Source organism: Colletotrichum costaricense (genome assembly GCF_030867565.1).
Source record: "Colletotrichum costaricense strain IMI 309622 chromosome Unknown Scaffold_15.1, whole genome shotgun sequence".
NCBI lineage: Eukaryota > Fungi > Ascomycota > Sordariomycetes > Glomerellales > Glomerellaceae > Colletotrichum > Colletotrichum costaricense.
Genome location: NW_026848244.1, coordinates 603216 through 630660, shown reverse-complemented (window position 1 = coordinate 630660; position 27445 = coordinate 603216). Strand labels below are relative to the sequence as shown.

The following is a 27445-nucleotide window of genomic DNA, read 5'->3' as shown; positions in this document are numbered from 1 at the left end:
TGTTCCAAGCCGTTCTAGAGGCACTCATTCATGTGATGCAGTTCTTTCTCAACAGCAGGCTCAGTAGGTTGCCTTCCGATTTCCAGATACTAATCAACAATGATCTTTCCCAAGCAGGCTATGACTTACTAACTAATTAATCATCTAGAAAATGTGACCCATGCTTGGCTCAAGCAGGGAGCATACCAAGAAGATCTCCAGAAAAGTATTGAGAACGTCAGAACTAAGGTCAGAGCGTTCAGAGACGAGGCTCAGCAATGTCACGCTCAAGAAACACATGAGAGCATCCGCCTTCTATCTGAAATGAATCAACAATCGAAGACATTGGCCCCCTTTTTTCAGAGATTTTTCAAACTACTGGAGACGAATCTAGGTTTAGGTACCCAAGCTCTCCAGTCTTTCCCTGCATGTTCAACACCCGTATTCCTCGCTCCTTGATTCTTTAACTTCCTATGTTCACTCAACTGGTCATATTCTTTATCCTCCCTTACCCCTCCACTTTTGCTTGCATCCTCCCCCTCTTGGACAGACATTCCACGCGTTAAGCTAACGTGATCTCATGTAGAACAATCTGATCAGCAATCTAGTTCCTCACAACCACGAATTTCGGCTTACGACATGGTGAACGCAACCCACATCCTTCCCGGGACATCGATATCCCCGAACACGTGGGCGAATGCCGACGAACGACAAGAGGAGGCTAGAAGATCACAAGAGCGATTACTTGAATCTCTTCAATATGACCCAAACCTTGTTCCACGGGACGTGGCCACTCAAATTCGTCTTGGCAGTAGACTGACTGGCAAACAAAAAGCCAAAGCAGCCACCCTCATACGACACGAAAGTTTCAAGTTATTCATGACGAATGCAACGTCGTCAAGCTGTCTTCTCGTCAATGGAAGAGACGACACCGCTGCCGTTGACGGTATCTCACCGCTCAGTCTTGTAGCTGCTCAAGCGACGCAAAGCTTCATGGCTGCAGGGGATACCTCGACACCGTTCTACGTCATCAATTGGTTTTGCGCGGAGCATAAGCCAGCCCTCGTGGCAGGCAACAATGCTAGAACGGATCGCTGCCCCAGCAAAATGATGACGAGCCTCATCGGTCAGCTTCTCGAAAAAATGATCGACAGTGGCGTAGAGGTCGACTTATCATTTATCTACGATTCCAAGTGGCGGCATGTGGAGCAGCTCAAACCGACGACTCTGTGTTCGGTCTTTGCCAGACTAGTAGAGCAGCTTCCTCAAGGGAGTATCTTATTATGTATAGTTGATGAAATTGTCTTGTACGAGACGCGAGTTCTGGAGAGCGACACGAACGTAGTCATGGGGAAGCTGGCAAGGTTGGCTGAGAAACTTTGCACCGGACCGCAAATTTTCAAACTTCTCACAACTTGTCAGAATAGAGCTTTGGGTATGGCGCAACATTTTGGCTACAGCAACATCGTCGACTTGGGTGGCAGCACGGGCTCAGATGAATCAGCACAGTGGGCGATATCTAACATGTCCATGGCGTACTAGGACTCTGGGATGGATGGTCAGATGGATTGCTACGACTATACTTGATGGAAATTAAGGTGGCGGCACTCTGATACTTACCAATTTGACAAGAAGCTTGATCTCAAAAGTCAGCCACAACCATGCGGACATGTGCGTTTTATTTAGCTGCATCAGTGCATCTGAGTTACTAATTCCATAACACACTAGTGATCCAGCCAGCTTAGGTGACACTGCTAAAAAAGGAGATGTTAATTTCTTTTCGACAATGATGCTATAGCTTGACGAAATCCATCAAAGCTAGAATCCCATGATCGACACCCTAGGCTACTCGTGATGACATCGGGCATTCTAATACATGGATAGAAGGTAGATTCTCATTGAGCGTTTGAATAACAACACGGACAGCCACCACATCCTCAACCTTTCAAGCTTGTTCACAAGGACGAATGATTTAACACTGTGGATCCATATTTTGACATCTGTTCAAAGTTCTGGTGATGGTCCAGGAGCTTTGTGATCCCTTGCAATGCAATCGAACATGTGTGTAAAATTCATCAGACCCATCCCCTTTATCTGAGGTTGTCGCTTTTCTCTTTCTACCTGGTCTTTCGCGACTGATTATTCCCTCCACACTCACCTTCCTCTACCGTAATATCTCACTTTACTTTACCTGCATGTATTTACCCATTTTCTCTTGCCATTGTGTATTCATCATCCAGGTTCTCCACACCTCCCTTCCCACACGACCTCCACTGTTCGAGTGTTTTTGTCCTGACCCTAGTCCAGACCGGGAGACCATTCGGACAGTCAGACTTGCGATTGATATAAATGTGCACCTCTTCCTCGCGTATTAGATACCAAAAACATACTCATTACTTACCGCAGCCGCTACCATCATCGTTGACAACTGTGAATTCACTTCTTACAAACCATTTGATCTATTCCACCTCCCAACATGGCAAACGCTATCCACACATTGACCGGCCGTTCCGGCATGGAACTACCTTTCGGACCTGGAGAGTCGAAAGAGGAAATGGCAACGTACCACGAAATTTTGAAGGACGAACTCTCATCATGGAATCAAAACGCCTTCAGTAGCGATCTTTGGCAAGGCATCGATGAAGAACGAAAGCGAAAAGCAATGAAGTTGCAAGAAAAGGCTTTCAAGAAACCGCTCTTCCAGCCAAAAACGACGGGCGGCATGGTTCTCGTGAACCTCAATGAAGACCCCAAAGCCAATCCCGAATATTTCGAACCACAAACTCCCAAGCTCCCGACGGGCAAAAGCTCGCCAATGTCTCACCTGGCTGCGGAATGGAAGAATAAGAACGACCGTGCGTACCAGAGCAATCTCATCACAATCAAATGGTTCTGCTCCATCCCTTTCCCAAATCGAGCGAATGAGGACGAAATAAAACTTCAAGAATCTCCAAGAGGAATGATGTGTAGCCTCATCAACCAGCTTTTGCGGGAGATTTTTGAGAGGTTCCCCGAGTATGAGCTAAAAGGCTCATTGTTGCGAGAGGGCAGCTTTACTGAACGTCTCATCAACCGCGAGATCAAAGCCTTGTGCGAGCTGTTCAGTGCCCTGATAATATATCTTGACCCAGGAGCTGATGTGATGTGTGTGATCGACGAGATCACCCGATACGAAACAGATCAACTTTCAGAGGAATTGGATTACATTATCAAGCAGCTATCAGCGCTAGCAAGAATACAGTCGGGGGAGCCGGTGGCATTCAAACTCGTTTTAACGTGCCAGAGCAGAGCTACGCAGATCAATGAGTACTTCGACAATCCCAGGTACTTCAAGGACAACATCGTTGATGGGTAGAGTGCCGACGCCCGTGGTTGGGAGCGATTGATCGGTTGGTGCGAGTGGAGTGCCTTCCGGGTGTGTATCCCATATTCATATCAATAATATGTAGTTAGCCAAGTTTGAAAATGAATTCTTATTATATCTTTACTCGTGGCCGAGTCACTTGTGGGAGTAGGGCATGAAGCAAACGAAATACATGAGACGGCTTTGTAGATAATTACTTATCTTCCCCCATCGTACTAGGTCGTTATTGTATCCTAGTTGGTCAACTTCATCCAGTTCTACAACATGGACTGAAGTCTGGTGTCGTTGGGTATAGTTCCGCACCTGCAATAGCATAGTTTGCGATACAGACGCCGGAGCAGACATTAAATGATCATCTTGAAGTAGGTAAGGTGGTCCCGTGAGTTTGTCCCAAGTCGGACCTAGCCCAAGGCACAACCAGAAAGAGCGCATAAGAAACGAGATTGTTAAAAACCATCATGTTCTTGATAGAACCCCTCAAGCGGGTGACGAAGTGATTTGCCGCTTGATCACTTCTTGCCGCTATTCTCATGACTCCTATCGCTAACACCATGTTTCTTCCCCTTGCGACTTACTTGAATCCTAACTCTATAATAAGAACTCACGCTTTAGGAGACAGGGCAGGGGCTGACATAGTATCAAAGCAGTAAGAGAGCTATACGGACGGGCCCGAAAGGTGTACTCATAAATTGACCGGCTTCATATGTTCACCCGCTCACTATTGAAAGTAACCGACTAAATCGGATCTCGGCATTGATAAAAGATATTTTGGACATACGCTCACCTGAAAAGCCAAGGACGAAGAACATCATGTTCCAGTATGGTTGGCTGTGGTACCAAGGAGGCTTGATTGGCAGCCACGGCATGGAGATGCCAGGCATTGGGAGACTCGGATTTCAGTGCTCTCAGTCTTTCATATTGGCCAGCTCCGAAACAGGTTCTTGATCCTATGAAGAGATTTAACAGCAGCTTTCAGATCATTTGACTATTTTTCATTTCCAAGGTCGCGCTTGGCCAACTCGGTTGGTAAACACCTTTGTCAAGCAATTTTTCAGAATTTTCAGTCGAGAGTCGGGAGAGGCCAAGTATAGACCCCTGACTTGCCACAGTGTCTGTGATATGAAATCGAACATGTTTCTTTGATGAAGATAGTTGTTTCGTCAGCTTCATCTACTTGAATCTGTCATGATGAACCTCTATGTTCAGTTTCCTTTGTTCGTGCCACTCTCTTCGCGCATCTCCAACAGTCTGTTCAGCTTCCTTTATTCAACACTTTTGGCGCCCTCAACAGTGGCGAGACTCGTCCATATATATGTAGTGGAGGGCAGTGGTGGGAGACGACAACAACGATCTGCCTATCTCTCACCTTCTGAATCCTCTCGACTTCTGAGGAATACGAACTACAACCGACGCCAAATCCTGAACTGCTTTATTGGGGACACAGGCTTTCGAATCCATCTCAATGAGCTTACGGCTTGAAGAACGTACCTCACCCCCGGCTTCGCCTCGGCCACCACCAGCTCCATCTCCACCTCCAGCAGTACCGAACGATTGTTGCGAGACATCACCCTTACCTCCTTCTAGCACAGTCCCCAAAATTCTACCGAAGTCCTCCCCGCTACAACAAAGTCCAACTCCCACTTCACCCAAAAATCCGGAAACGAAACCGGAAGTTTTCGAAAAACAGTTTTCAGCAACATCCGCCGAGATCGAAAAAGGAGATGTTGAGATGGGAATCACAAAAATATTTCGCCACCTCCATTACGAACCAGACCTCGTTCCGATTGAAGTGGATAGTTTCATTAATGGAGGCTATCTGTTAAACACAGAACAACACGAGAGTATACGCATCATTCTCAACGACGAAAGAATACAGAAGTTTTTTTGGGACACCCAAAGGAAATCCAGTAGTTTCCTCCTCAATGGTTGTGCGGCGCTTATTGGTGAAAGCCAAGTTTCATTGACGGCTTATTTAGTCGCAAAATTGACGACTGATCTCGGGAAACCATTTGAGAAGCTTGCACAGGATATTCATGAGAAGCAGAGGACTGGTGGCGCAGGACCACTAGAAGAACAAACAGGAGAGCTGCTAGAGATTCCTGAACTCGTCCTCACTTGGTTCTGCACTCAAAACAAAACGGTTCGTACCCGGCCGGAAAGACAGCCGCTTGTTGGAGAAGAAGACGCCCATGCCAAGGTAATCCAATGCCACCCCAGAGGGATGCTGGCTAGCCTTGTATGCCAACTTCTGGAGAAGATGAGGTGGTTGAGACTCTGCATAAACCTACCATTCTTAGATGGCATCCAATGGCAAGAACTAAAAAACCTTGATATCGATGCCTTAAGACGGACTTTGGTTGGACTGATGAACCATCTCCCCGAAGGAAGTCAAGTGACATGTATAATCTATGGGATTAGTACACACGAGGAGAAAGACCCGATGGGGGAGGCTGAAGCGGTTCTTGAAAGTCTTGATCGCGTGAGGGAATTCTATGTTGATAGACCGCAATCTTTCAAAGTCTTTGTAACCTGTCACGATACTGCTTTGGATTTGAACATACACAAGTACTTCCGTCATATTTGGAACTACCTTATGAGCCGTTAAGTACAGTTCAAGATCCAAGATAAGAAGGTTCGAAGCATTGAGGATACCGCAAGACAACTACGTAATCAAATAGACAGTCAGATCAGACATAGTTGACGCGCATTCTATACTGTTCCTTGGTAATGTGGAAGCGTTCTGGAAGCCACAGGTGGAGCCCCTTTGTATTGTCTAATCACCTGGCATATAAATTCAATGATTGATCTGTTTCTGGGCCTTCCCTGCGTGTAGCATTGCTCATTGTAAGTCCTATAGACTAAGAAGCAACTAGCCTAGCGGGAGTTCCATTGAACCTTGCTACTCAATCGACTCTAGTATGTATTAACTCAAGTGTGGATTTGAGCGACGAAGGTGAGTCCACTTAGCAACGATCCCAGCGAGCGACGACGGTCCAGTTGTCCTTGTGGAAGGCACGACCGCTGACGAGAGTGCCAACACCACGGTAGCACTTCTCAATGACGTGGTAGGCGCCATCGGAGATCTCCTTGAAGGAGTTGAGGGTCTTTGCCTTGCTGTCCTGTATTGTTCCCACATTGTCAGTCTTGTTCTCGATGTCACAAAGTTCTGAAAGGAAGCATCCACTTACCATGTTGCACCAGTAGATGGCAGAGTTATAGCTGCAGCTGACACGGCCACAGCTGCCGGGGCCAGGGCCGCGGGTGGGCTTGCCCTTGACGTCGAGAAGGTAGCGAGCACCCTGGGCGAGGCGCTTGCGGTCGGCATCGTCGTAGCCGGCGCAGTCGACGGGGGCGTCCTTGAAAGTATCATCGGCCTGGGTGACGGCAGACTTGATGGCGGCGTCGATGGCCTTGGTGGAAGTGAGAGAGGTGATGCCGAGGTCCTGGTCGTAGTTGGGGTTGATGGTGCGGAGCTCCTTGAGGACCTCCTCGACGGTGCCGGTGAGGGTGAGGTTCTCACCGCCGGGGTGGGCCTGGACCTCCCACTCGATGGCCATGAGGTGGAAGCCCTCGACGCCCATGGGGCCGTTGACGTCCTTGTCAATAGTCGTGCCCTGTTATTTCGAGTGTCAATTGCATCTGGAAATTTCAATGGCGAAAATGCGTCGCAAAAAATTACCTTGACAGCCATAGCGGCAAGAGAGAGGAGGGAGATGTTCTTGATCTGCATCTTGACGGTTGGAGTGTGGACTGATAGTGCGGGTGGTGCTTGGTGGGGTGAAGTTGGGATCTGGTTATGATATTAAATGGAAGTTTGTGGTGGAGGAAAAAGAGATAAGATTCACTTTTGCGGGATAAAGCGTGGTATTTTATACCGGGCAAGTGAGTATTCGATCACCCGTCTCCATATTCACACAACGACCTCACGATGCCCTCTACCTTTCCGCCTCAGGCTCCCGGCGCTGTCTTCACCTATCACAGTAGGGCAATCACGTGAATTCGGTCCTTTGTCCAGCTTTTGATACCCAACAAAGGAAGGAAGTGTCTGCAAGGATCGATCGGACCTTCCCATTGAGATATTTGGAACAATGGCCAAGGAAGCGATTTCGTGAACACAACATCATGCTAAAGGTATTCCACACCACGGCAGGAACGTGTGTGTGCTCACCCAAGACCTACTGCCGTTTGGAAATGGACCGTCGACTCACAAATATGTTTGATTGATACCTTTAGCAAACCTGGCCAAGTTTGCCCAGGTAATCTAGACCACCTCGACCACTATATAGTACTTTGATGAGAGCGTTGGCAGTGGTACCACACTACTTTATAGACAAGCCATGTATGCTCGCTTCGGCACTCGTGATGTCTTGGAAGATGTTTCGGTTTTAGTCTACTTAGCATCTCACTCAAACCTTGTGGTTATGGCGAGGGCATACTTGCTGTTGAACATCTTACAATGATTGTGAGATCTGGACTAGTGTGACACAAGGACAACACGAAGAGACTAGGGAAATCTTGGAGATTGTCAGCTCATCATTCGACCATCATCAGAGCTAACACACAAATAACCAGGAACCCACCCGTTCATGGAAAGGAAGAAAAGAAGAAACATCATGGATTCGATCAAGCAATTAAGACTCCTTAGCCCACTGCTTCCCACTCCAAAGATTCCCCGTCGTCCACAGCCAGTAGTCCCGACCCTTGATCATCCACACCATGAAGCTGGGCAGCTGATATCCCATGGCGGCCCCGACCCCCTTGCTCTTTCCCACCGGAACCAACTGAGTCTCACGGACGTCCTCCTCGAATAGTCTATCCTTGTCACTGGCGCTCTCCGGACATTCAGAAGCCAGCAGTAGGTCCCGCTTAATGTTGGCGCACATGACCGGAACCGCACTCAGGATGTTGTGAATAGCTGGCCTGGCGAACGAAGACGCGTCGCCGATGGCGTAGACGCGGGGTCCAGCTGGATCAACGCGAAGAGTTAGGGGGTTCGTATTGACTCGTCCATCAAAGAGGAGCAGATCGTCGTCGATGAAGCTCGTGTTCGGTCGTGTACCAGTTGCGGGGATGTAAAGTTCGGCCTCAATTGTCTTCCCACTGTCCAGAGTGACCATTGCATTTGTCGTCACTCCTGTGATTCCAGCTTCAGCCGGCACCACATCCTTTACCCGAACCCCTTTCAGGACAGTGACTCCGACCTGAGCGAGATAACCTTCTGCCTTGCGGGCGATAGCAGGACGAAGCGCGGGAAGAATTTCAGGGGCAGATGAGACAAGGGTAATGGGAACCTTTGGACGTTGCGACTTTCGACCATTCAAATGCTCGCCCAGCTCGCCGGCGGTCTCGACACCCGCTGGCCCTCCACCTACGACCACTATGCTTCTCGCCTTCGGCAAAGTCTCGCGGAAATCGGCCCAGCTTTTTCGTAAACTTTCAGAGTCGCTGTCGAGACCGAGGAGAGGCGAGGGAGTTGATGCACCAGTAGCAACCACTAGGGCGTGGTAGGAAAGAGTGATTGGATCGCTCTTGACTTTCGGGGTGACGGACACAGTTCTCTCACCATGCCTTAGACTTGTTGCGGTTCCTTGAATGAAGAGGAAGCTTTCACTATCGTATTGCTTGAAGACGCTGGGTATGTCGACGAAGAGCTTGTCTTGGGGAAACATTTCGTCAGATATCAGTGCGCGGGGGCATGCAGGCCGGCACATGACTTCTGCGGAGGGGCTGACGAGAACGACCTTGAAGTCTGTTGCGCTTGGTAAAGCTGGAATGGCATGTTTGAGAAGATAGTGGGCTGTGGATAGACCGCCATAGGAGCTACCGAGGATGACGATGAGTTTCTTTGATGCAGTGGGGTCCGTCATGACTGGAAGCAACCGAGGATTGGGATTGATCACACACAGACAATGCGAATATAGAGGCCTTATATACTTTGATCATATCTCACTCATTCTAAAGCCAACTGGTCTTATTGACTTACACGGGGCCAATATGCCCTATCCCGGGCCATCACGGGCGGATGAACACTGCTTAGTACGCTTAGGTAATGATGGATTGTGGCGGTGGCTTGCCGAATAGGAGATCAGTGGCTGGTCCTTCGGCCGAATTGCGGACGAGTTCACTCACGTCTTGTGCCGTGCTTCATCTCTATTCATTTGATTCAAGAAAGGTAAATCGCCATTCGATTACACGTATGCTAATAGTTATCCCTCAATGCTGACAGTGTTCATGGTCACGTGGAGTTGAGATAGACGCGAGTGGGGTGAGTGAGAAGGACTTATTCATCTCGTTCGGCCGAACTGTGTCCCGGCCGAGACATAGATACATGTACGGAACCATCTAAAGCTTCGTTGGCAATTGTCGCTGACAATAAGTATGCGGCGACCGCATTCCAAGATTCAAGATCCAGAAGTGCACTGATGCAGTCCCTCGAGTCAGGAATTGAACAGCGTACACTGGTAAACCCCACGTGCCTCGGATGAAGCAAAAAGACTCGGGGAACGCCGAGTGACGGGGATTGAAAGTCGGCTCGGGATGACATAATGACAACTGGAAATGGCCCGACCTGCAGCATCAGAAAATTTCTAGAACGACACCAAAGAAAAAAAAAGCAGAAACTTCACCGGCCGGGCTTTTTGGGGCTGCCTTACGTAAGGGCCAGAGACAAGTGTGCCGCCGGACATATCGTGTGGGGGCTCTTTACCGCCGCCGTTCGCCGCAAAGCCGCTGCAAGGCCCGGACCCTCGCTGCGTTGCACTGTCGCGGCGCTGTCAGGTCACTCGTTGGTGTACGTACCTGCACTGGCACGGTGGTACTGAACAGCGTGTTGGGTACCTGTATGGTCAGGCGCCTTAGGTAAGCTCGGTAAGGTACCTTTACGTAGCAGAGGGGTGGGAAAGTGACCATTTTTGGTAGGTGGGCGGATATCTTCGGCGTTGGCGGGGTCATTTTTCATTCCCGATTCCTGTGCTCTCCCTCGCTCCGTCTCAATTCTCGCACCATCCCACCACGACGATTGCGTTTCTCTTTTCCTACCACTTGCATATCTATAGTCCGTGGACTGACTTTCATTCTTACACTTTCTCCTTTCCTACTTCTTCTCCTTCCTCCCTTCTCCTCTTCCCCTCTATCAGCCTCCCTCCTATAAGCCAACCACATTATACCCATCCCAATCGCAATCATGGGAGACGCCATCAACGCCACTCGCGTGGCCGTCACCGCAAAGTCGGCCACCGAGCTCATCGGCAACACGCCTCTGGTCCGCCTCAACAAGATCCCTCAGAGCTTGGGTATCGAGTGTGAGGTCTACGCCAAAGTCGAGCTCTTCAATGCTGGCGGCAGTGTCAAGGACAGAATCGCCCTGCGCATGATTGAGGAGGCTGAGCGAACTGGCCGCATCAAGCCCGGTGACACTCTCATCGAGCCTACCAGTGGAAACACGTATGTCCTAACGAAGCTTAAAATCACCAAATTTCACGACTAACGTTGAACAGTGGTATCGGTCTGGCCCTCGTTGGCGCCATCAAGGGCTACAAGACAATCATCACCCTCCCCGAGAAGATGTCCGCCGAAAAGGTCTCCGTCCTCCGCGCCCTTGGCGCCACCATCATCCGTACCCCGACCCAAGCCGCCTGGGACAGCCCCGAGTCGCACATTGGCGTCGCCCGCCGCCTCGAGAAGGAGATCCCCAACGCCCACATCCTCGACCAGTACGGCAACCTCGACAACCCGCTCGCCCACGAGTTCGGCACCGCCGAGGAGATCTGGGCCCAGACGGGCGGCAAGATCGACGCCCTCGTCGCCGGCGCCGGCACGGGAGGTACCATTTCTGGCATTGCCCGCGGTCTGAAGAAGCACAACAAGGACGTCAAGATCATCGCTGCCGACCCCCACGGCAGTATTCTCGCCCTCCCCGAGTCCCTGAACAAGGAGCACGAGAACGAGGGCTACAAGGTCGAGGGTATCGGCTACGACTTCATCCCCGATGTTCTCTCCCGCGATCTCGTCGACAAGTGGTACAAGACCGAGGACCGCGAGTCCTTCCAGCTCGCCAGACGCCTTATCGCCGAGGAGGGTCTTCTCGTCGGTGGCAGCTCCGGCTCCGCCATGGCCGCCATGGTCCGCGCCGTCAAGGACCTCGGCCTCGGAAAGGGTCAGACCGTCGTCGTCGTTCTCCCCGACAGCATCCGCTCCTACCTCTCCAAGTTCGCTGACGATGACTGGCTCGCCGCGAACGACCTCCTCCCCGAGGTCAACGGCCTCGAGACCCAGGCCACCTCCAACGGCAACGCCACCAGCGCAAAGGGCTCCGTCGACCCCTACGAGGGCGCCACCGTCCGCGCTCTCCGCCTCAAGCCCGTCATGTCCGTCCCCGCGACCAGCCCCTGCTCCGAGGCGTCCGAGATCATGCGCGACAAGGGCTTCGACCAGCTCCCCGTGCTGTCCGCCAGCGGCCACAAGCTTGTCGGTCTCGTCACGCTCGGTAACCTGCTCAGCTACATCTCTTCGGGCCGCGCCACGGGCTCCAGCCCCGTCAGCGACGTCATGTTCGACTTTGGCCGCTTCGATGAGGTCGTCACGGATCCCAGACAGGCTGGTGAGACGGGCGAGAAGAGCAAGAAGAAGCGCAACTTTGTCGAGATTACCCTCGACACCCCTCTCTCCACCCTCAGCAAGTTCCTCGAGTGGAACAGCGCTGCTGTTGTTACTGAGAAGGCCGAGGGCGCTAAGAACCTGTCCAAGCCCGTGGCTGTCGTCACAAAGGTCGATCTGCTCACCTGGGTCGTCAACAAGAAGGCCTAGGCGCTTCCCCCCTTTTTTCCTACGATAATCAAAAAAGAATCACGACTTGACCTATATAGAGTATCAAGGTTACGCATGAGGATGCAGATGATGTTGCTTTTTTACCTGGGTATCGGCGTTTTGAAAGCGGGCATAGCAAAGGTGGCAGGGGCGAATCTTGGGTCGCATCAACTGACCCCGGTTGGCAGCATTTTGCCTGGAAATCTTGGGATGGGAGTAGACTCAACATCTACATAGAGAACAGGGCAGCTAGTCTGATCTTATAAGGATAGAATCACAACCACAAAGTTTTTTGCGCAATCTTCAGTTCACAGGAATATGTTTTGTCATCAACGTAACAATTATGTGTTTTGTAGTATTATATGCCATTTACTGCTGCATCACTCATTATATCCGCTGGGCAATCCAAGACCACCACTTATCGGGGCCTGTTGCGCTGCCAGTAACATTACCCGCGATGACATCCACATCCACGTCAAACTCGCGCAGCTGGTCAAAGGTGAACTTCTCGGTGCCGTACGCGCCCAACCAGTCATCGTGCTCCTCCGAACCGACGTCATCAATGCCGACACCGGAATCCAACAAACCCTTGCTGCGCGACGACCGTATCCGCGTAATCTCAGCCTCGAGGTTCGACTTGACCAGCGCACCAGGCAGCGCTGTGAACAGATCCGTCTTATTGGCGGCGACGAGAACGGGAATAGGCGGGGGCGGTTTGGACGACTTGCTCGAGGCGGCGCGCTTCTGGAGACCAAGGAGGACTTCGTAGAGGTAGCTCGCCGTTGGCGCGAGGGCCTCGTTCTCGCCAATGGCGGCAGCGTCGACCATGAAGACGATGGCCTTGAGCTTGGAGTTCTTGCTGTTGCTGCCGCCTGCGCCGCTGGCGAGCTTGCCGAGGGCGTAGTTGCGGAGCTTGCCGTGGCCGGGGGTGTCGACGAGGAGGAACTTGGTGTGGGTGCCGCTGGTGTCGTCGTGGTTGCGGAAGCTCTGGGCCGTCTTGCTGTCGCGCGAGGCCGTGAGCTCGACGGTTTGGGGGCGCTGGCTCGTGTGGGTTGTCGCGGGGGCGTCGCCTCGTTCGAAGAGGGTGAGGAGGGCGGTCTTGCCTGCGCCGGCGGGGCCGAGGAGGAGGACGGAGGGGAGGGTTGTGTAGGGTGTTGACTTGATGAGGATGTAGTGGAGGAGGATGGGGAAGAGGAGGACGATGGCGGCGCCGATGAGGATGACGGGCGTCGAGGGGGTCATGATGAATTCGAGGAACTCTGTGAAAGAGCCCATCTTGTCGGCCATGGTTGCGGTTTCGCTGTTGCTGGCGATGGTGAGAATTGTCGAGTGTGTTGAGAGAGTCCCCGGATACCCTGCGCGAAACGGCTGACTAGGGGTGGAGGGGTTGTATGGTGTGAGTCGTGTCGGGTGGTCGTTGACAGATTTCCAGAAGAAATCGCCAAATGCCGTCAGTGGAGCTCTTTCCTTCCCCAACGAGCGCAAGAGACAGGAGAGTGGCAGGAGTGGCAGGTGGTATGTGCACCTTGGAACTTCAGCCACAGTTTACCCGCTTTTTCGGACGAGGCTGAGGGAGGCCGAGGAATCCGCCCTAACCTCTGAGATGAGGCTAAGCATGGGTGTTACTGGCACTTTATGCCAAGCTTTGGGGCGCTGAGTCTTCCCCAGCCAATCACGGCTATCACGGCAGACGACTGCAGCAGTGGTTGACCCGCCTTTGTCAGCTCAGCCTCGCTAGTCCGATTTAGGGGGAGGGTCTCCCGGCGATCCCCTTCCACTCACTGCACTCGGTGCTCACCTCGAATTCCCCAGTCGTCAACGCTTGCCAACGCTGCCGAGCTCTGCCAAAGCTGACGACACGCAATCTCGTTACTCTTGGCTTCCGGGCGTCTTTTCCGTCCTCCTTCCAACTGTGGCACATTCTTCTCTTTTTGTTTCCACTCTGCTGTGTTTATCATCAATCTCTCGTTTGTTGGTGACACCCCTGTCCACCGTTGCGCGCGTGCGAGCCCCCCGTCTCAATTCTTTCGCCTGGACCGCATCCATCCATCCATCCCCTTACCTCAAGCAATGCGACGCTAGGTTCGAGCCGAAGTTTAAACTCCCCGAACAAAATAATACTCTTTCCTATCCCACCCTCCACAGCTCCTCCGAATCGATAATCGATCGTACTCCTTCTCAAATCGAGACATCGAAAGAAAGGCTTGGCCCTCGCGACCGCCGACCCGCCGACTTCGATGGACAAATCTACCACGCCGGCCGCCGCCGCCGGCGCTGCCGCGTCCGTGGCCCCGAATCAACCTGCAAACAAGACGAGCGCCGCCGCGCCCACACTGAATAATGAGCTGGAGATGGGAAGCATCGGCGGCGATGCGCCTAGCGCAGAGAACGACATCATGCAGGTTGCGCGTGTAGGAGACGTTCCGGCCATGGAGAAGCTTTTCGAGTCGGGCGAGTACGATGCGACCTTCACCGATGATGAAGGCATCACACCCTTGCATGTAGGTTGCATGCTACCTCTTTCAAGGCCTCTCAAGCTTTGTCACAGCTGGGTCTGATCTCATTGTGCTAATCCATTCCAGTGGGCAGCTATAAACAACCAGTATGCTATGTGCAAGTTCCTCATCGACAATGGCGCAGAGATCAACAAGAAGGGAGGCGAGTCCATCGCAACACCTCTCCAATGGGCCGCCCAGAGATGTCACTACTACACTGTCAACCTCCTCCTCCAACACGGAGCCGACCCCCTCATCACCGACGCCCAGGGCTACAACACCCTCCACATCTCGACCTTCAACGGCAACACCCTCCTCCTCGTCCTCCTGCTCCACCAAGGCATCCCCGTAGACGTGCTCGATAGTTACGGTCACACGGCGCTCATGTGGTCCGCCTACAAGGGCTTCCCTCAATGCGTGGACCTCTTCCTCCGCTGGGGCGCTAGCATCCACACCACGGACGAGCAGGGCTTCACCGCGCTTCACTGGGCGTTAGTAAAGGGCTCCCCGGCCTGTATACAGAGACTCCTCGAGTACGGAGCGGATCGATTCGCAAAGACGCAGACTGGCAAGACGCCCGCTGTCACGGCTAAGGAGCTTCACACGACTGGCGCATGGCATCGGGCCCTTAAGGAATGCGGGTACGATGAAGATGGACAGCCGATCGAGCCTAGCTTCCCTGGTTCGCGCTTCTTACGCCAGGATAAGAGGGGTTTCGTGACCAAGTTCTTGTTCTTGTGGCCCTTCCTTCTGGTCTGGTCCATGATCACGATACTGGGAAGCTTGAACGTTTTTGCTGGTGTCTTCTTCTCTCTAGTCGTTGGTTATGCGCTTCAGTGGTGTGCTCAACAGGTCATCGAGTTTGCGCCTCCCGACATGAGACACTTCCACAAGACTGTAAGTCCCTCAATTGGCATTATTAACGATCTGGACTGACAAGAGTAGCCCTGGTTGGCTGGTATCTTCTCTGCATCTTTGTTTTTGGTCGGTCTGAGGTGGTTGACTACTATTCTTCCCGCGACTACCGGGTCTGCTGGTAAGCTTTGCTACACTATACGACGCTGAGTCGTTTGCTAATATCACACAGCTGGCACTTCCTCTCACTGGTGGCTCAACTTGATCTTTGGCGTTTTCCTCAGTCTCTGTGCCTATTTCTACAGCGCTGCGATGAGATACGACCCCGGATTTGTCCCCAAGATGAACGGCATCGCCGAGCAAAAGGCCGTCATTGACGAGCTGCTCAAGGAGTGGAAGTTTGATGAGACAAACTTCTGTGTTACGTGCATGATCCGGACGCCTCTCCGCAGTAAGCACTGCAAGAGGTGCCAGAAGTGTGTCGCAAAACACGATCAGTGAGTGGACCTTTTGTCTACAATATAGAACTTCGCTAACCAGATTAGTCACTGCCCTTGGGTTTATAATTGCGTTGGTATCAACAACCACCGCCACTTCTTCATGTACCTGATCAGCTTGACGCTGGGCATTGTGTCCTATGACTTCCTCGTCTACTACTGTAAGTATTAGCACCCTGACCTCTACTTCCACGCTAACACCAATGGCGCAGACTTCACAGACATTTCGGACAAGGTCTCAGAAACCTGCAACTTCCTTAGCCCTAGCCTCTGCAAGGTTGTCAACGCCGATGGCTACACGGCAATCCTTACTGTGTGGACAACTCTGCAGCTCACTTGGGTTGGCATGCTGCTTTTTGTCCAATTCGTCCAAGTCTCTCGCGCAATGACCACCTACGAAAACATGTTCGGCATCCAAGACGGTTCTCTCACGACCGCCTTCACCTCAACAGGCACCCCTCTCGACCCGAATCACCCCTCGTTGACCCCTCCGGAAGCCACAGGCGCGCACGCTCATGGCCACAAGCACAAGGGCGGCCGTCTTCAACAATGGTCTCGTCTCCTTGGTGTCGACCCCTTCATCGAGACCATCCGCGGTCGCGGCGCCGCAACCCAGAACAAGCGCAGGAAGAAGAACCCCTACTCCAACGGCTGCATGGCCAACTGCCGCGACTTCTGGTGCGATCCCGCGCCCACGTTTGGTCAGCGCGAGAACGGTTCTGCCATGCTGGGTGGCGAGCCTGTCAACTACACCGCAATGTACGAGAGCCCGACCTTGATGAACATGAGCAGAGGCCGGAGGAGAGCAGGCGGCTACGAGTCCGTTGCTGCAGAGGAGGTATAATAGACTTGATTTTTGTCATGATTGGAGGGAGGGGTACTGGGTCAGTCTCACGACTGGTGGTGTGAAGGAACGCTGAAAGTGCTGTCCTTCACGCACCCCTCCTTTTGCGCGCGCTTTGCTTTTTCCAAGCGACGATTTCTATGGAAGAAAGATTACGACGAGGCTTAAGATGATGTTATTTCATCCCCCACAATGAAGAGAAGACGCGGCGTCAACGGGCGGCTGCAATTGCATGGCTCGGGATGTATTAATTGTTCGTATATGTAGAAGTATGACCTAGGTTGGTGTTGAGGAATGGGAGTCTTTTCTCCGTGTGTACAATCTTGACTTGGCTCTAAGCTGCTTTTGCTGTGTAATTGTACTTCATTACCGACTCCTTGTCTTGAATGTTCCCCTTTTGGTACAGACCCGGTTGCATTGGACCGCCATCCCGGAGCGAAGAGATCCAACACAGCCATAGCTTGAATGGCCGGCCTTGTGCCAATGGAATCAGAGATGTTTTGGGTGCTTGTAAGGCATATTCACGTTAGGCGTACCGACCACTCTCCGCCAATCATGATGTAGTCAGCACAATCACCCTGCTTTTTGATAGGAGAAAGTGTTCAAGGGCATCTGCACCTCACGTTGCTCGGGTCAATGTCTTGCCGTAAGCACTACGTCCAGAGTTGTGTAAGGAGGGGTGGTCTTCAATCAGGCAACACCAACATCGTTGTCGCTCTTGAAACTCGAAGCCAGCCTTGTCCTTTTCATCAACGCGGGCTTTTCTCAAGCGTGCATTATCTCGCGAATTATGTGATGAGCTTCATGCAAGCACCGTCACAGCAACGGGGCCTAGAAGCCATACTCCAGGCCTCCGCCATTACCTCCAATCTTGCGCCATACGAGAACTTGAGCTACCCAGCAGTCTCTCAGCTTCCCGGTGTAGTTGCTGATAGTCACGACGGGAGTTTGATTTCACGATGGTACATCAGCGACCCACAGCAGAGGTCAGTTATGTCCCTTGTGTAAATAGTAGACAGTCTACGGATCTTTCGGCTGACCGTGATACTGCTAGATGGTCCGATCCCGCGAAGAATGCATACGATAACGCTATCGCAATCTTGCGAAAAGAGCTTACAGATGAAGAGTATCAACAGTTACGGCTCCGAAGTCAGCACTCCATGAGTGATGTGCAGTCTGCGGTCGAGTCTGCCCGGCAGGAGTACCAGGCGAAGTCCAAAGGATCCAAAATTCAGTCTGTCTTGACGACCTGCTCATCCAGAATCATGTTCTATGGAGGTAAGCTGTGGGAAACAAGTCGTCAATTTCGTAAAGCAAGAGCATGCACTAATTCTTGATTTACTGTTAAGCGATATTTGACACCTTCTCACAACATCACCCTGAATACGTGTCTTTGGGCTGGGGCGCGTTGAAGTTCCTATTCGTTGTGAGCATCATCGCATCGCTTCAGTCATCTTAGCGTCATGCTAATCAAACTTACATAGGCTGTCCTCAATCATGAAGAGCTCCTTGTAGAGATATCGAAGGCGGTGTCTCGAATCGCACTCGTGCTGCCTAGAACCGAGCTACACTCTGTGCTTTATCCCACGCCACGGATGCAGGACGCTGTATCACAGCTATACGCAAAGATCATAGAATTCGCATTGACGGCGATCAAGTGGTACAAGAAAGGCAAATTGTCTCATTCCTTCACGGCCATCATCAAGCCATTCAGTCTGGGGTTCAAACCTATCGTTGAGGAAATCGCAGAGCGGTCCAAACATGTGGATGAGCTGGCTAGCGCTGCGGTCAAGGCTGAGATCCGAGACCTACATGTCAATATTCACAGGCAGAATAAGACCATATTGCAGTTGACAGAGATGGTTTCTTGTAAGTTCAGGGCATGACATGGCCAGTTGGTTCTCTAGAGTTGATTCTAACTAGTTCAAAGTCATGCAGCAGCAGCAGTCTCTCCAGACCCAGTCACTACTGGCGTTGAAAGAAGAACATAAACAAATGTTCAGAGCCAGCCAACTTGAGGACATCAGGACAGTCTCACTACTGGAGGATACGGCAGTAGCGGATGACAGCCTGGCATGGTGCAGATCGATGCGCAATCGACGTAGACAGAAAGCGCCCACACAACTCCCTCTGTCAGAATTATACAAACTGAAAGCCTGGACGTCTGATCCCTCATCCTCCCTCTTACTCGCGGAAGGGCAAGGGGTGAAGACGAGTTCACTCGACTTTGCAGCTGATTTCCTCGATACAGTGCTTGAGCAAGGATACCCCGTAATCTGGACTTTGTCTTCTATCGTCACTGACGTCGATGATGATAGTTTGAAAGTATCAGTCTCGGGTATCATCCGGTCACTCATTTCACAGGCTCTGGCATTGAATGATGCTGTGGTAAGCGAAGGCATTAATCCTCTCACTCCCAAACACTTCAAGTCCGCTGTCAGCATTAGTGAATGGTTTGATATATTTCAGCGCTGCATGTCAAGTTTTCAGCGGCTGCTCATTGTTCTAGACATGAATGCCATTGAATCTGCTTTAGAGCAAAGAGAGGCTGAGGATCAAGTTTTCAAGATGAGTGACTTCGTAGAACATATCACCCGAGTTTTGCAATCAGAAGGGGGAACTGTTAAAGTCATCGTTGTATCGTGGAAGTTTTACGCCAATATCTCCATAGATGTCGAGTCTGTTTTCGATGACAGGCGTCTATTTACTGATAGAGGGCGGAAGATTGAGCGGCTAATGAAACAGCCCAGGTTTAGGGCTGCGTTCAAAAGAGGACACCAGAACTTTAGTGACAAGTTTAGATCCTCTATCATTCTAGGAGATAAACATTCATGACTTTGACTTAGCATATAGTCTCCGTTTCTACTTCGAGTGTGGTTGAGTTGTATTTAGGCGAGAAGTGGTAGGATCAGCACAGGCTTCTCGTTCAGATTGATGTAGAAAGCGAGATTGTGTCATACTTTTACATAGCTGTGAAAACGTTTCTCGCTCTTCGAGCACCTGTCAACGCACACGGCCGAGATCTCATTGGGCTAGTACACCAGCACAATGGGCAGTATGATGTGTGCTCAGTGGACCAATCCCGCGCAAGCGAATGCAGTCATCTGACAAAGCCACGTGTGTCGGGCTGGGGGGAAGGTTGCCTGCCAGCCTGATTGATGGCGTAGATCTGGCCCTTGAGCCACGGGTGCAAAGCCTGCTGTCCCGATGCTTCTCCAAGAAACATCGACTGAACTCTTTATCTGGGCCTTCCAGATTTTCACGATCATTTTCATTCTGTTCCGTATTTCAATACGCCGTACGCCAGCCATGTCCTTTGACTCAGATGCATCGTCCGTTTCGATGGGGGGAGAGCCGAGCCATCACCGGCCAAAAGGCCACCTCCCTGTCGGGAACTCAGGCTCGGAATCGGATGGAGATCACTCGGATTCAGGCACTGATACAAGTGAACTATTCATCAGTCCAACCATCTCACGGGATGATACACTGCCCCAAGCAAGGCAGGAACAAGGCATGCTATCGCACCTTGAGAAGCAATCGACTCACGGAAGTAAGCTTACTTAGTTCTGTGCTCTGGTGGTCTGAATGCTGAAAAAACCTCCAGGTTTGCAACTGCATAGTTCTAGAGACGTGCGGGGTCTACCAACTCCAAGGCGGCCCGAGAAAGGGATAGTCTTCTCACCTACGCCAACTTCTAGCATTCCTACCAAACTTCCACCAACCCGGATGTTACCACAGGGGCCCAAGCCTCCACCTTTTGCCTCTACCGGAGTTCCTTCTCAACCACCAAGGCCCCTCACATCACTGCCTTTACCGCGTTTCAAAGCAACGAAGGACACAGAGTGGCGGAGAAAACTTCAAGCTCGAAGAAAGATACCTTCAGAAGCAAGCTCGAAAGAGACTGATGTGGGAGGCGCTGAGAACTCAATAGTCGACAATCATCACCGTGGCAATGAGAAGAGGAAATCTATCGAAACCCAAACCCTTGAAGAAAAGGAAAGCTCCGAGCGTGGTACTAATCTTGCCGAAGCCCTCGCCGCAATGACAGAAAAACATCTCGGCATTGACGTCCTGGACCAGGGTAAGGAGGTATCCACCTTCGTGTCCTACCTTCTCGACACAATACAGATTTTGGAGAGACAAGTACGATACCTTGGTGCTATCAACCCCCTCATTGACTCACGCAGTGGCCCTGTTAGCGGCCCTGGTAGCGGTCTTAGTAGTGGTCTAGGTGATGGCCGTGGCATTGATTCAAAAGATGGAGAAGCAACTGTCAGCCAACCTCAGGGGTCACAAGTTGTTCATCGAATCTGTTGTTCCGCCAAGTCTCACGAGCACGACGGAAAACTGTATGAAGATGAACCTGTGACGCGAAGGATGAAAACTCCTGACCATCCGGGATGGCTCCATGCTGAAAGTGAGATCTTTCATCTCGAGACATGGGCAAGCATCCGTCCGTTGCTCTGCTTCATAATCATACGGGAGCACCGCTGCGCTCAGGATCAGAGATCTGAGGATCACTGGCAAAAACAAAGGTTTCGCGGTCAATATGATGGGGCTGCTTCGGCTAGGCTAGAGAAACTCATAATCACCTCATCCGCACTCCTGAAAGCCTTGAAGCAGGTTGCGGAGTTTTCACCTAACGGTGGAAAAAACGATTTTTCTTCAGAAATGGAGGCACCGTATCTATTTTTATTCCATCACCGGAAGAAGCTGGAAGAACTTTCAGTGTCTGGAGCATACCGAGATGTAATTTTACCTCTAACAAACTTTCTCAAGGAACGATACGAGGCCGAATACGCGGAGGCCGAAGAGATGATTCTCCAGGGGTACATCAACGATTACCATATCCCGAAGTTGTTCAAGCCAAACCAAATGCTTCTTATGAAACATAAAGGAGAGCCCCAGGTTGCCTTTATTTTGGAAAAGTTCTCCCCAATGAGAGGAGAGATTTACTTTCATGGCTGGAGATGGGACTTCAATGGACACGACTTGGAACGAACTCCAGAACTCGGTCAAATTAGCATGGTATCTGAGGAGAAGACGAAAATCCGCGATCTCGTTATTCATCCGATTGAATTCGCTAGAGAAGAAGACGTACAGATTTTATCTCAAAGGGGAATTAAGTTCTGGGGCATGAGAGATCAAGTGTACACCTGCTACACCGGATGGGACAGAGGGTCAAAACAAAAATATGTTGGAAAAACGACCTTCGAAAATGGCCATGTGAGGAAGACGCTAACTACCCGCTAGGTCTCTGCAAGGTTCATGATCGACACAGCAACATATCAAATCATGCATGGTAACTCTATGTTCTCGCTATCTGGGATGCTGCCAATGTATGATCCGTGGCCTATGAGGGTCAACCGTCGAGAAGACTTGCCGCAGAAAGCTGAATTGCTGCTACCAGCCACGATCCATGGCTTCAACCTTAAGGAAAAGAGATGGGGTAAGAACCATAGGACTGAGATGATCCCTATAAACGGAAAGGATACTGACGCCCTCTTATTACAGTCAATTTATTTGTCGATAATATCCATGAAGTAGACTGGAATCACAGGGCATTTGATCGCCTTGTATTGGATGTCAAGATCAAGGAAATGATTCGTGCACTCGTCGACGTCCAGACTTCGGCAAAGAAGATGGATGACATCATCACTGGGAAAGGCAACGGCTTGATAATACTTCTCCATGGAAGTCCCGGGACTGGCAAGACATTGACGGCAGAAAGGTGAGTTTTGGTCATGTAACAGATCACCGCCAATATCGAGGAGCTGAAAATCTCTACAGTGTTGCAGAGATTGCAGAAAAGCCGTTGTACCGAGTTACTTGCGGAGACATTGGTATCAACGCTAATGAGGTAGAGAAATATCTTGATACGGTGATGTACTTGGGGAAAACTTGGGATTGCGGTCTGTCATCATTAGTTCAAAGCACTTTGGCCTACACCTTTGAAGCAAACTAACGTTGGGATACTAGTTCTTCTGTTGGATGAAGCGGACGTTTTCCTGGAAGAGAGAACTATGGCAGACTTGCAGCGAAACAGTCTTGTATCTGGTATGTGTAGCCTCGTATAGTGTCCGACACGGACACTTATTTACTTGACCTAATCATTTCACGCAGTCTTCTTAAGGCTACTCGAGTACTACGAAGGCATTCTCATACTGACGTCCAACCGCGTCGGAACGTTTGACGAGGCATTCAAATCTCGCATCCAGGTAGCGATTCACTACGACAACCTCACCAAGATGTCCCGTAAAGCAATCTGGCAGAACTTCTTCGACATGATTGAGGAGTCAACTGATGAAGATGCCAACATGCCGGAACTACAAAGACGACTCGACCAATTGGCATCAGAAGAGATGAACGGCAGACAAATCCGGAACGCGCTACTGACGGCGCGACAACTTGCGAAGCATCGCAAGGAACGATTGGACTGGGAACACCTCAGCCAAGTTATCAAAACTTCTGCTGCTTTTAATAAGTACCTAAAGGCAGTTCGCGGACATACTGATGAGCAGTGGGCAAGGGGAGAATCGCTGCGTTAACGGTCAGAATTCTGAAATTTCCCAGACTCAGACCCGTTTTCCCTAGTTAATTTCGTAGTAATTGGCAGAATCTGAGTAGCGATGCGTCTTATTCTATGGCTGCATGAAAGTTGTGATTAATGAGGAAAGACCCTAGCTGGCAATGGGCACCCGGAAGTACAGTGTGTCGTGAAGCAGGGACTGAGGTTAACCCGACCCCTGGAGCGACCAGTGCCAAACACCTCCTAAGGGTGGCTAATCAGGAAGAAAAAGATAAGAAAGAAAGACCAGAAGCAACATGTTCGAGCGCGCCCAATTTCACTGACCAGGCCAAATGACTACCATTATCTTCATCCTCATCGCCGACTCAATGGTGTACATAACACCACAACCGATGCCTCCTACGAGAGGGACGAATGAAACGAATTGATGCTTCGGTCCGGTCAAGTGTTAATATCCTGAAGATGGGCTCACTTCCACCACATGACAAACTGGTTGTCGAACTGCAAGGTCTCACCGCCCCTAGTAGTGAGGCTGTAGATGCTATCCCAGGCGATTCTCCAAGGCTGTCGGAGAAAGCCGGTAGCGAGATCCTCAAGACCAGTTATTAAGAAGTTGGGAGCTTTGCTGCTTGTCAGTTCCGGCTCTTTAAAGTTAGACTTTATTAAGTGTGTAAACGCACCACTGGGGAAATCCGGCTTAAATTATATAAATATAATATTAAGCCTTGCTAGTTAGACCCCGTTAGTTAAGAGATAGCTCAAGGGGTATAAAGAGGGGGACTAAGTAATAAAGGAGTAGCTTAAGTATATATAGAGTATTAATAATATACCTCGAAAGAAGGGTAGATTTTAATAATTTATTTTTTAAACCTTAATAATAATTAGCTTTTATAAACTTCTTTTTTATATTATATACTTATTAATAATTTAAAATTTTTATTTATAAAAAGGACTAAGCTAAGAACTTAAAATACTAATAAAAATAAGACGTAATAAGAGAGTATAATCGGTACTATAATAATAATAAAAAAATAACTTATTTTTATTAAACTTTTTAAAATTACTTTTTTTTTAATAAATAATATAAAAACGGAGTATAATAAAACGAATTATATAGTAATAACGTAGAGGGACCGTATTATTAAAAATATTAACGAATTTTAAATAAAATAGCGAACCTCTTACCCTTACTTACTAATACTTAAACTAAATAATAAATAATAAACTAATAAAACTATAAAAATAAGAATAATAATTAGAAAAAGAAATTTTTATAATAACATATAAAAAGTAATTACGTAAAAAATAAATAAATTTAAAACGCTTATAAAGCTTTTTAAATAGCTTAACCCCTATACTAAGAACTACGGTTTTAATTATAATAGCTTTAAATATTAATTTTAATATAAATAAAAATATAAACCCCTAGACTAAGAATAGCTTAATAAATAAAGCTATATTTAAAGCGCTACTTAAATAATAATAAAATAATAAGTTCGTACTACTTAAGCTTCTATTTATTAGCTCTTTTTTAACTTAAATAAGTACTATAAATAGAATATTTACGTTTAGGCTACTATCCCTCCTTAACTTATTATATATTAATAAATTAATACGGGACCTATAAAGCTTTTTATTTAATTACTATTATTACTTCGATTTATAAGCTTAATAAATAAGAATAGACCGTAATAAAATAATATATATAGTTAGCTACCTAAGTAATAATATAAAAACCTCTTAAATATATTATATTTTTAACTATAAAAAGGTCCCTAAGTTTATAATAAACTAAGTTATATAAAAAGAACTAAAAACTTTTTTATAAAATAACCTATTTAATCCCGCTAACCGAGGGATAGTAGTGAATATATATTTAGATAGTATTTTATAAAACTAAAAAAAGAGAGTTAATAAGTTCGTTAATTATATTAATAAGCTTAAAATAGAACTAAAATATATTTTAATAAAAAAATAGAGGATTTTTATATTAATAAATAAGCTACGGCCCGAATTATACTTCGTAATAGTATTATAAATAGAACTTTTATAAACTTACTTATAGTTAGTATCGTTAATAAGATATATTAAGTAATCCTTATTATTAATAAGGAGCTTATAAACGTCCCCTAAGTAATATTTTAATTTAAACTTAAATAAGCTAGCGGGGAAATATAGGGGCGTTAATAAGCTAATTATATAAAAAATATGCCATAACTTTCTTAATAAGAATACTACGTATTATAATTATAAAAAAACTAGTTATATTATAAGGGATTACTTATAACTATAAGAGTAATATTAATAATATTATAACTATAATAAAACTAGGTACCTCGCTAATAGCTATTTAAGCGTTATATATTATAAGTATAATTAAAAAGGGTATAAGGTTATTAATTATTAATTAAACCTCGCTCTAGTTAAGTAGCGCAGATTAATAATAAACTCGAATATTATTTTAATAAAGAGGGTAATTAGTAATTAATAAGGGCGGTACTTAGATATCTTAACTTATATATACTTAAACTATATATAAAAAAAGCTAAGCGCCCTTATTAATTTAAGAATAAAAAAGAACGTAATTAGTATTAGGCTATTTAATAGCTTTAATACTAATTTACGAATTTATCTATCGTCGTAGTTAGTAAATATTAAAAGTAAATAAATAGAGACGTTAAGGAGCTATTACTTATAGCTTCGAATTACTAATAATAACTACGTAATAAAAACATAGCTATATCGCTTCGTAATAGCTAATATTATAGTACTTATACTTATATTTAGTTTCCCTTAGTTAGAAGATATTAACTTACTAATTAGTTAAAAATAAAAAAAGTAATAATATCTAATTTATAAATAATATATCCGCTTAAATACTTTAAAAAAGGGGCTACTAAACGACTTAGTTTTAATAATACTCGTATATATTATAATTAACTTAGTTATAAATAGTAATATAATACTAGCGAGCGTAGCTAAGGATTAAAAACTACGATATTAAAACTTTAATAACTTATTTTTAAAAAAAAAAGCTATTTCGTTATTAAATAGAGCACTATATAACTACTATATTAAACTAAATAACGCTATACCTATTCCCTAGGGACCTATTTACTTATTATCGAACTATAAACTAGAGATTTTATAAGATTATTTAATAAAAATAGAGGCTAGGGGTTAAATATGCCCTTTTATAAGCCTAGCTAAAGTACCTATCCTATTTATACTTAAAAAAAGAGGAGAGCTACGATTTTACGTTAATTATAAAATAATTAATAAAATTATATAAAAAGATAAAACGCTGCTACTACTAATTAGCGAAATACTAAATAAATTATTTAATATTTCTATTTTTATAAAGCTAAACTTTAAGAACGCGTACTACTATATATATATAGCTAAGGGTAATAAGTAAAAGACGGCTTTTTATACTAAATATAGGTAGTTCGAGTACTTAATTATACTTTTCGAGCTAACTAACGTACCTACGACTTTCTAAGCGTATATTAATAACGTTTTAAGTAGCCTAGTTAATACTATTTATATTATATACTTAGATAATATTTTAATATATAATAATAATTACGTAGTATATAAAGAGTACGTACGTAGTATATTATAAAAATTATAATAATAGAACTTATATCTAAATAGTAATAAATACGAGTTCTATATATTATATATAAAATTCTTAAGGTATATTATATTTAATAAAAGTATAAAAATAAAACCTGCGCGTACTAAAACTATAATAAATTAACTACTTTTAAAAAACGTTAAAAATATATAAACGTTTTTTAAATTTACGGGGTTTTACTATAAATTTATTAATAACTATACTAAAATAACCGTATTTTTAATAAACTTATTAAAAGAAGCGAAGCTAGGATAATTAGAGCTATTAATACTTATTATAAAGTTATTTAAGAAGTTATTAATAATATTTATTAATATATTAATATTATAATATTTTAACCTTACCCTATTTACGTAATTATAAATAAACGCTTTAGCTCGAGCTATTAGCTTAGTAATTACGTAATTATTTAAAAATAATTAATACCTAATTATTTA

At 47.3% G+C, this 27445-nt stretch overlaps 10 protein-coding genes across 10 annotated transcripts; 7 read left to right on the top strand and 3 right to left on the bottom strand.

Annotated features, from left to right (window-relative positions):
* Window positions 1-618: 618 nt before the first annotated feature.
* Window positions 619-1521, top strand: CCOS01_12554 (uncharacterized protein; the record flags this gene model as incomplete). The annotated part of the gene is made up of 1 exon (XM_060460702.1): window positions 619-1521. One exon carries the CDS (start codon window positions 619-621, stop codon window positions 1519-1521), a length of 903 nt encoding a protein of 300 aa, XP_060308750.1.
* Window positions 1522-2455: 934 nt separating this feature from the next.
* Window positions 2456-3334, top strand: CCOS01_12553 (uncharacterized protein; the record flags this gene model as incomplete). The annotated part of the gene is made up of 1 exon (XM_060460701.1): window positions 2456-3334. One exon carries the CDS (start codon window positions 2456-2458, stop codon window positions 3332-3334), a length of 879 nt encoding a protein of 292 aa, XP_060308749.1.
* Window positions 3335-6306: 2972 nt separating this feature from the next.
* Window positions 6307-7073, bottom strand: CCOS01_12552 (uncharacterized protein; the record flags this gene model as incomplete). Its single annotated transcript, XM_060460700.1, has 3 exons — window positions 6307-6462; window positions 6532-6957; window positions 7023-7073. 3 exons carry the CDS (start codon window positions 7071-7073, stop codon window positions 6307-6309), a joined length of 633 nt encoding a protein of 210 aa, XP_060308748.1.
* Window positions 7074-7974: 901 nt separating this feature from the next.
* CCOS01_12551 (uncharacterized protein) lies at window positions 7975-9210 on the bottom strand (the record flags this gene model as incomplete). Its single annotated transcript, XM_060460699.1, has 1 exon — window positions 7975-9210. The coding sequence occupies one exon, from the start codon at window positions 9208-9210 to the stop codon at window positions 7975-7977; it is 1236 nt and encodes a 411-aa protein (XP_060308747.1).
* Window positions 9211-10526: 1316 nt separating this feature from the next.
* Window positions 10527-12148, top strand: CCOS01_12550 (cystathionine beta-synthase; the record flags this gene model as incomplete). Its single annotated transcript, XM_060460698.1, has 2 exons — window positions 10527-10786; window positions 10840-12148. 2 exons carry the CDS (start codon window positions 10527-10529, stop codon window positions 12146-12148), a joined length of 1569 nt encoding a protein of 522 aa, XP_060308746.1.
* A 387-nt stretch (window positions 12149-12535) lies between these two features.
* Window positions 12536-13435, bottom strand: CCOS01_12549 (signal recognition particle receptor beta subunit; the record flags this gene model as incomplete). Its single annotated transcript, XM_060460697.1, has 1 exon — window positions 12536-13435. One exon carries the CDS (start codon window positions 13433-13435, stop codon window positions 12536-12538), a length of 900 nt encoding a protein of 299 aa, XP_060308745.1.
* Window positions 13436-14385: 950 nt separating this feature from the next.
* On the top strand, window positions 14386-16839 carry CCOS01_12548 (uncharacterized protein; the record flags this gene model as incomplete). Its single annotated transcript, XM_060460696.1, has 6 exons — window positions 14386-14649; window positions 14731-15540; window positions 15589-15679; window positions 15731-15995; window positions 16044-16156; window positions 16208-16839. 6 exons carry the CDS (start codon window positions 14386-14388, stop codon window positions 16837-16839), a joined length of 2175 nt encoding a protein of 724 aa, XP_060308744.1.
* A 1160-nt stretch (window positions 16840-17999) lies between these two features.
* Window positions 18000-19674, top strand: CCOS01_12547 (uncharacterized protein; the record flags this gene model as incomplete). Its single annotated transcript, XM_060460695.1, has 4 exons — window positions 18000-18117; window positions 18189-18265; window positions 18324-18708; window positions 18770-19674. 4 exons carry the CDS (start codon window positions 18000-18002, stop codon window positions 19672-19674), a joined length of 1485 nt encoding a protein of 494 aa, XP_060308743.1.
* An 891-nt stretch (window positions 19675-20565) lies between these two features.
* Window positions 20566-22092, top strand: CCOS01_12546 (uncharacterized protein; the record flags this gene model as incomplete). The annotated part of the gene is made up of 2 exons (XM_060460694.1): window positions 20566-21034; window positions 21071-22092. 2 exons carry the CDS (start codon window positions 20566-20568, stop codon window positions 22090-22092), a joined length of 1491 nt encoding a protein of 496 aa, XP_060308742.1.
* Window positions 22093-22134: 42 nt separating this feature from the next.
* CCOS01_12545 (uncharacterized protein) lies at window positions 22135-23387 on the top strand (the record flags this gene model as incomplete). Its single annotated transcript, XM_060460693.1, has 5 exons — window positions 22135-22288; window positions 22354-22570; window positions 22630-22682; window positions 22819-22896; window positions 22963-23387. 5 exons carry the CDS (start codon window positions 22135-22137, stop codon window positions 23385-23387), a joined length of 927 nt encoding a protein of 308 aa, XP_060308741.1.
* Window positions 23388-27445: the final 4058 nt, after the last annotated feature.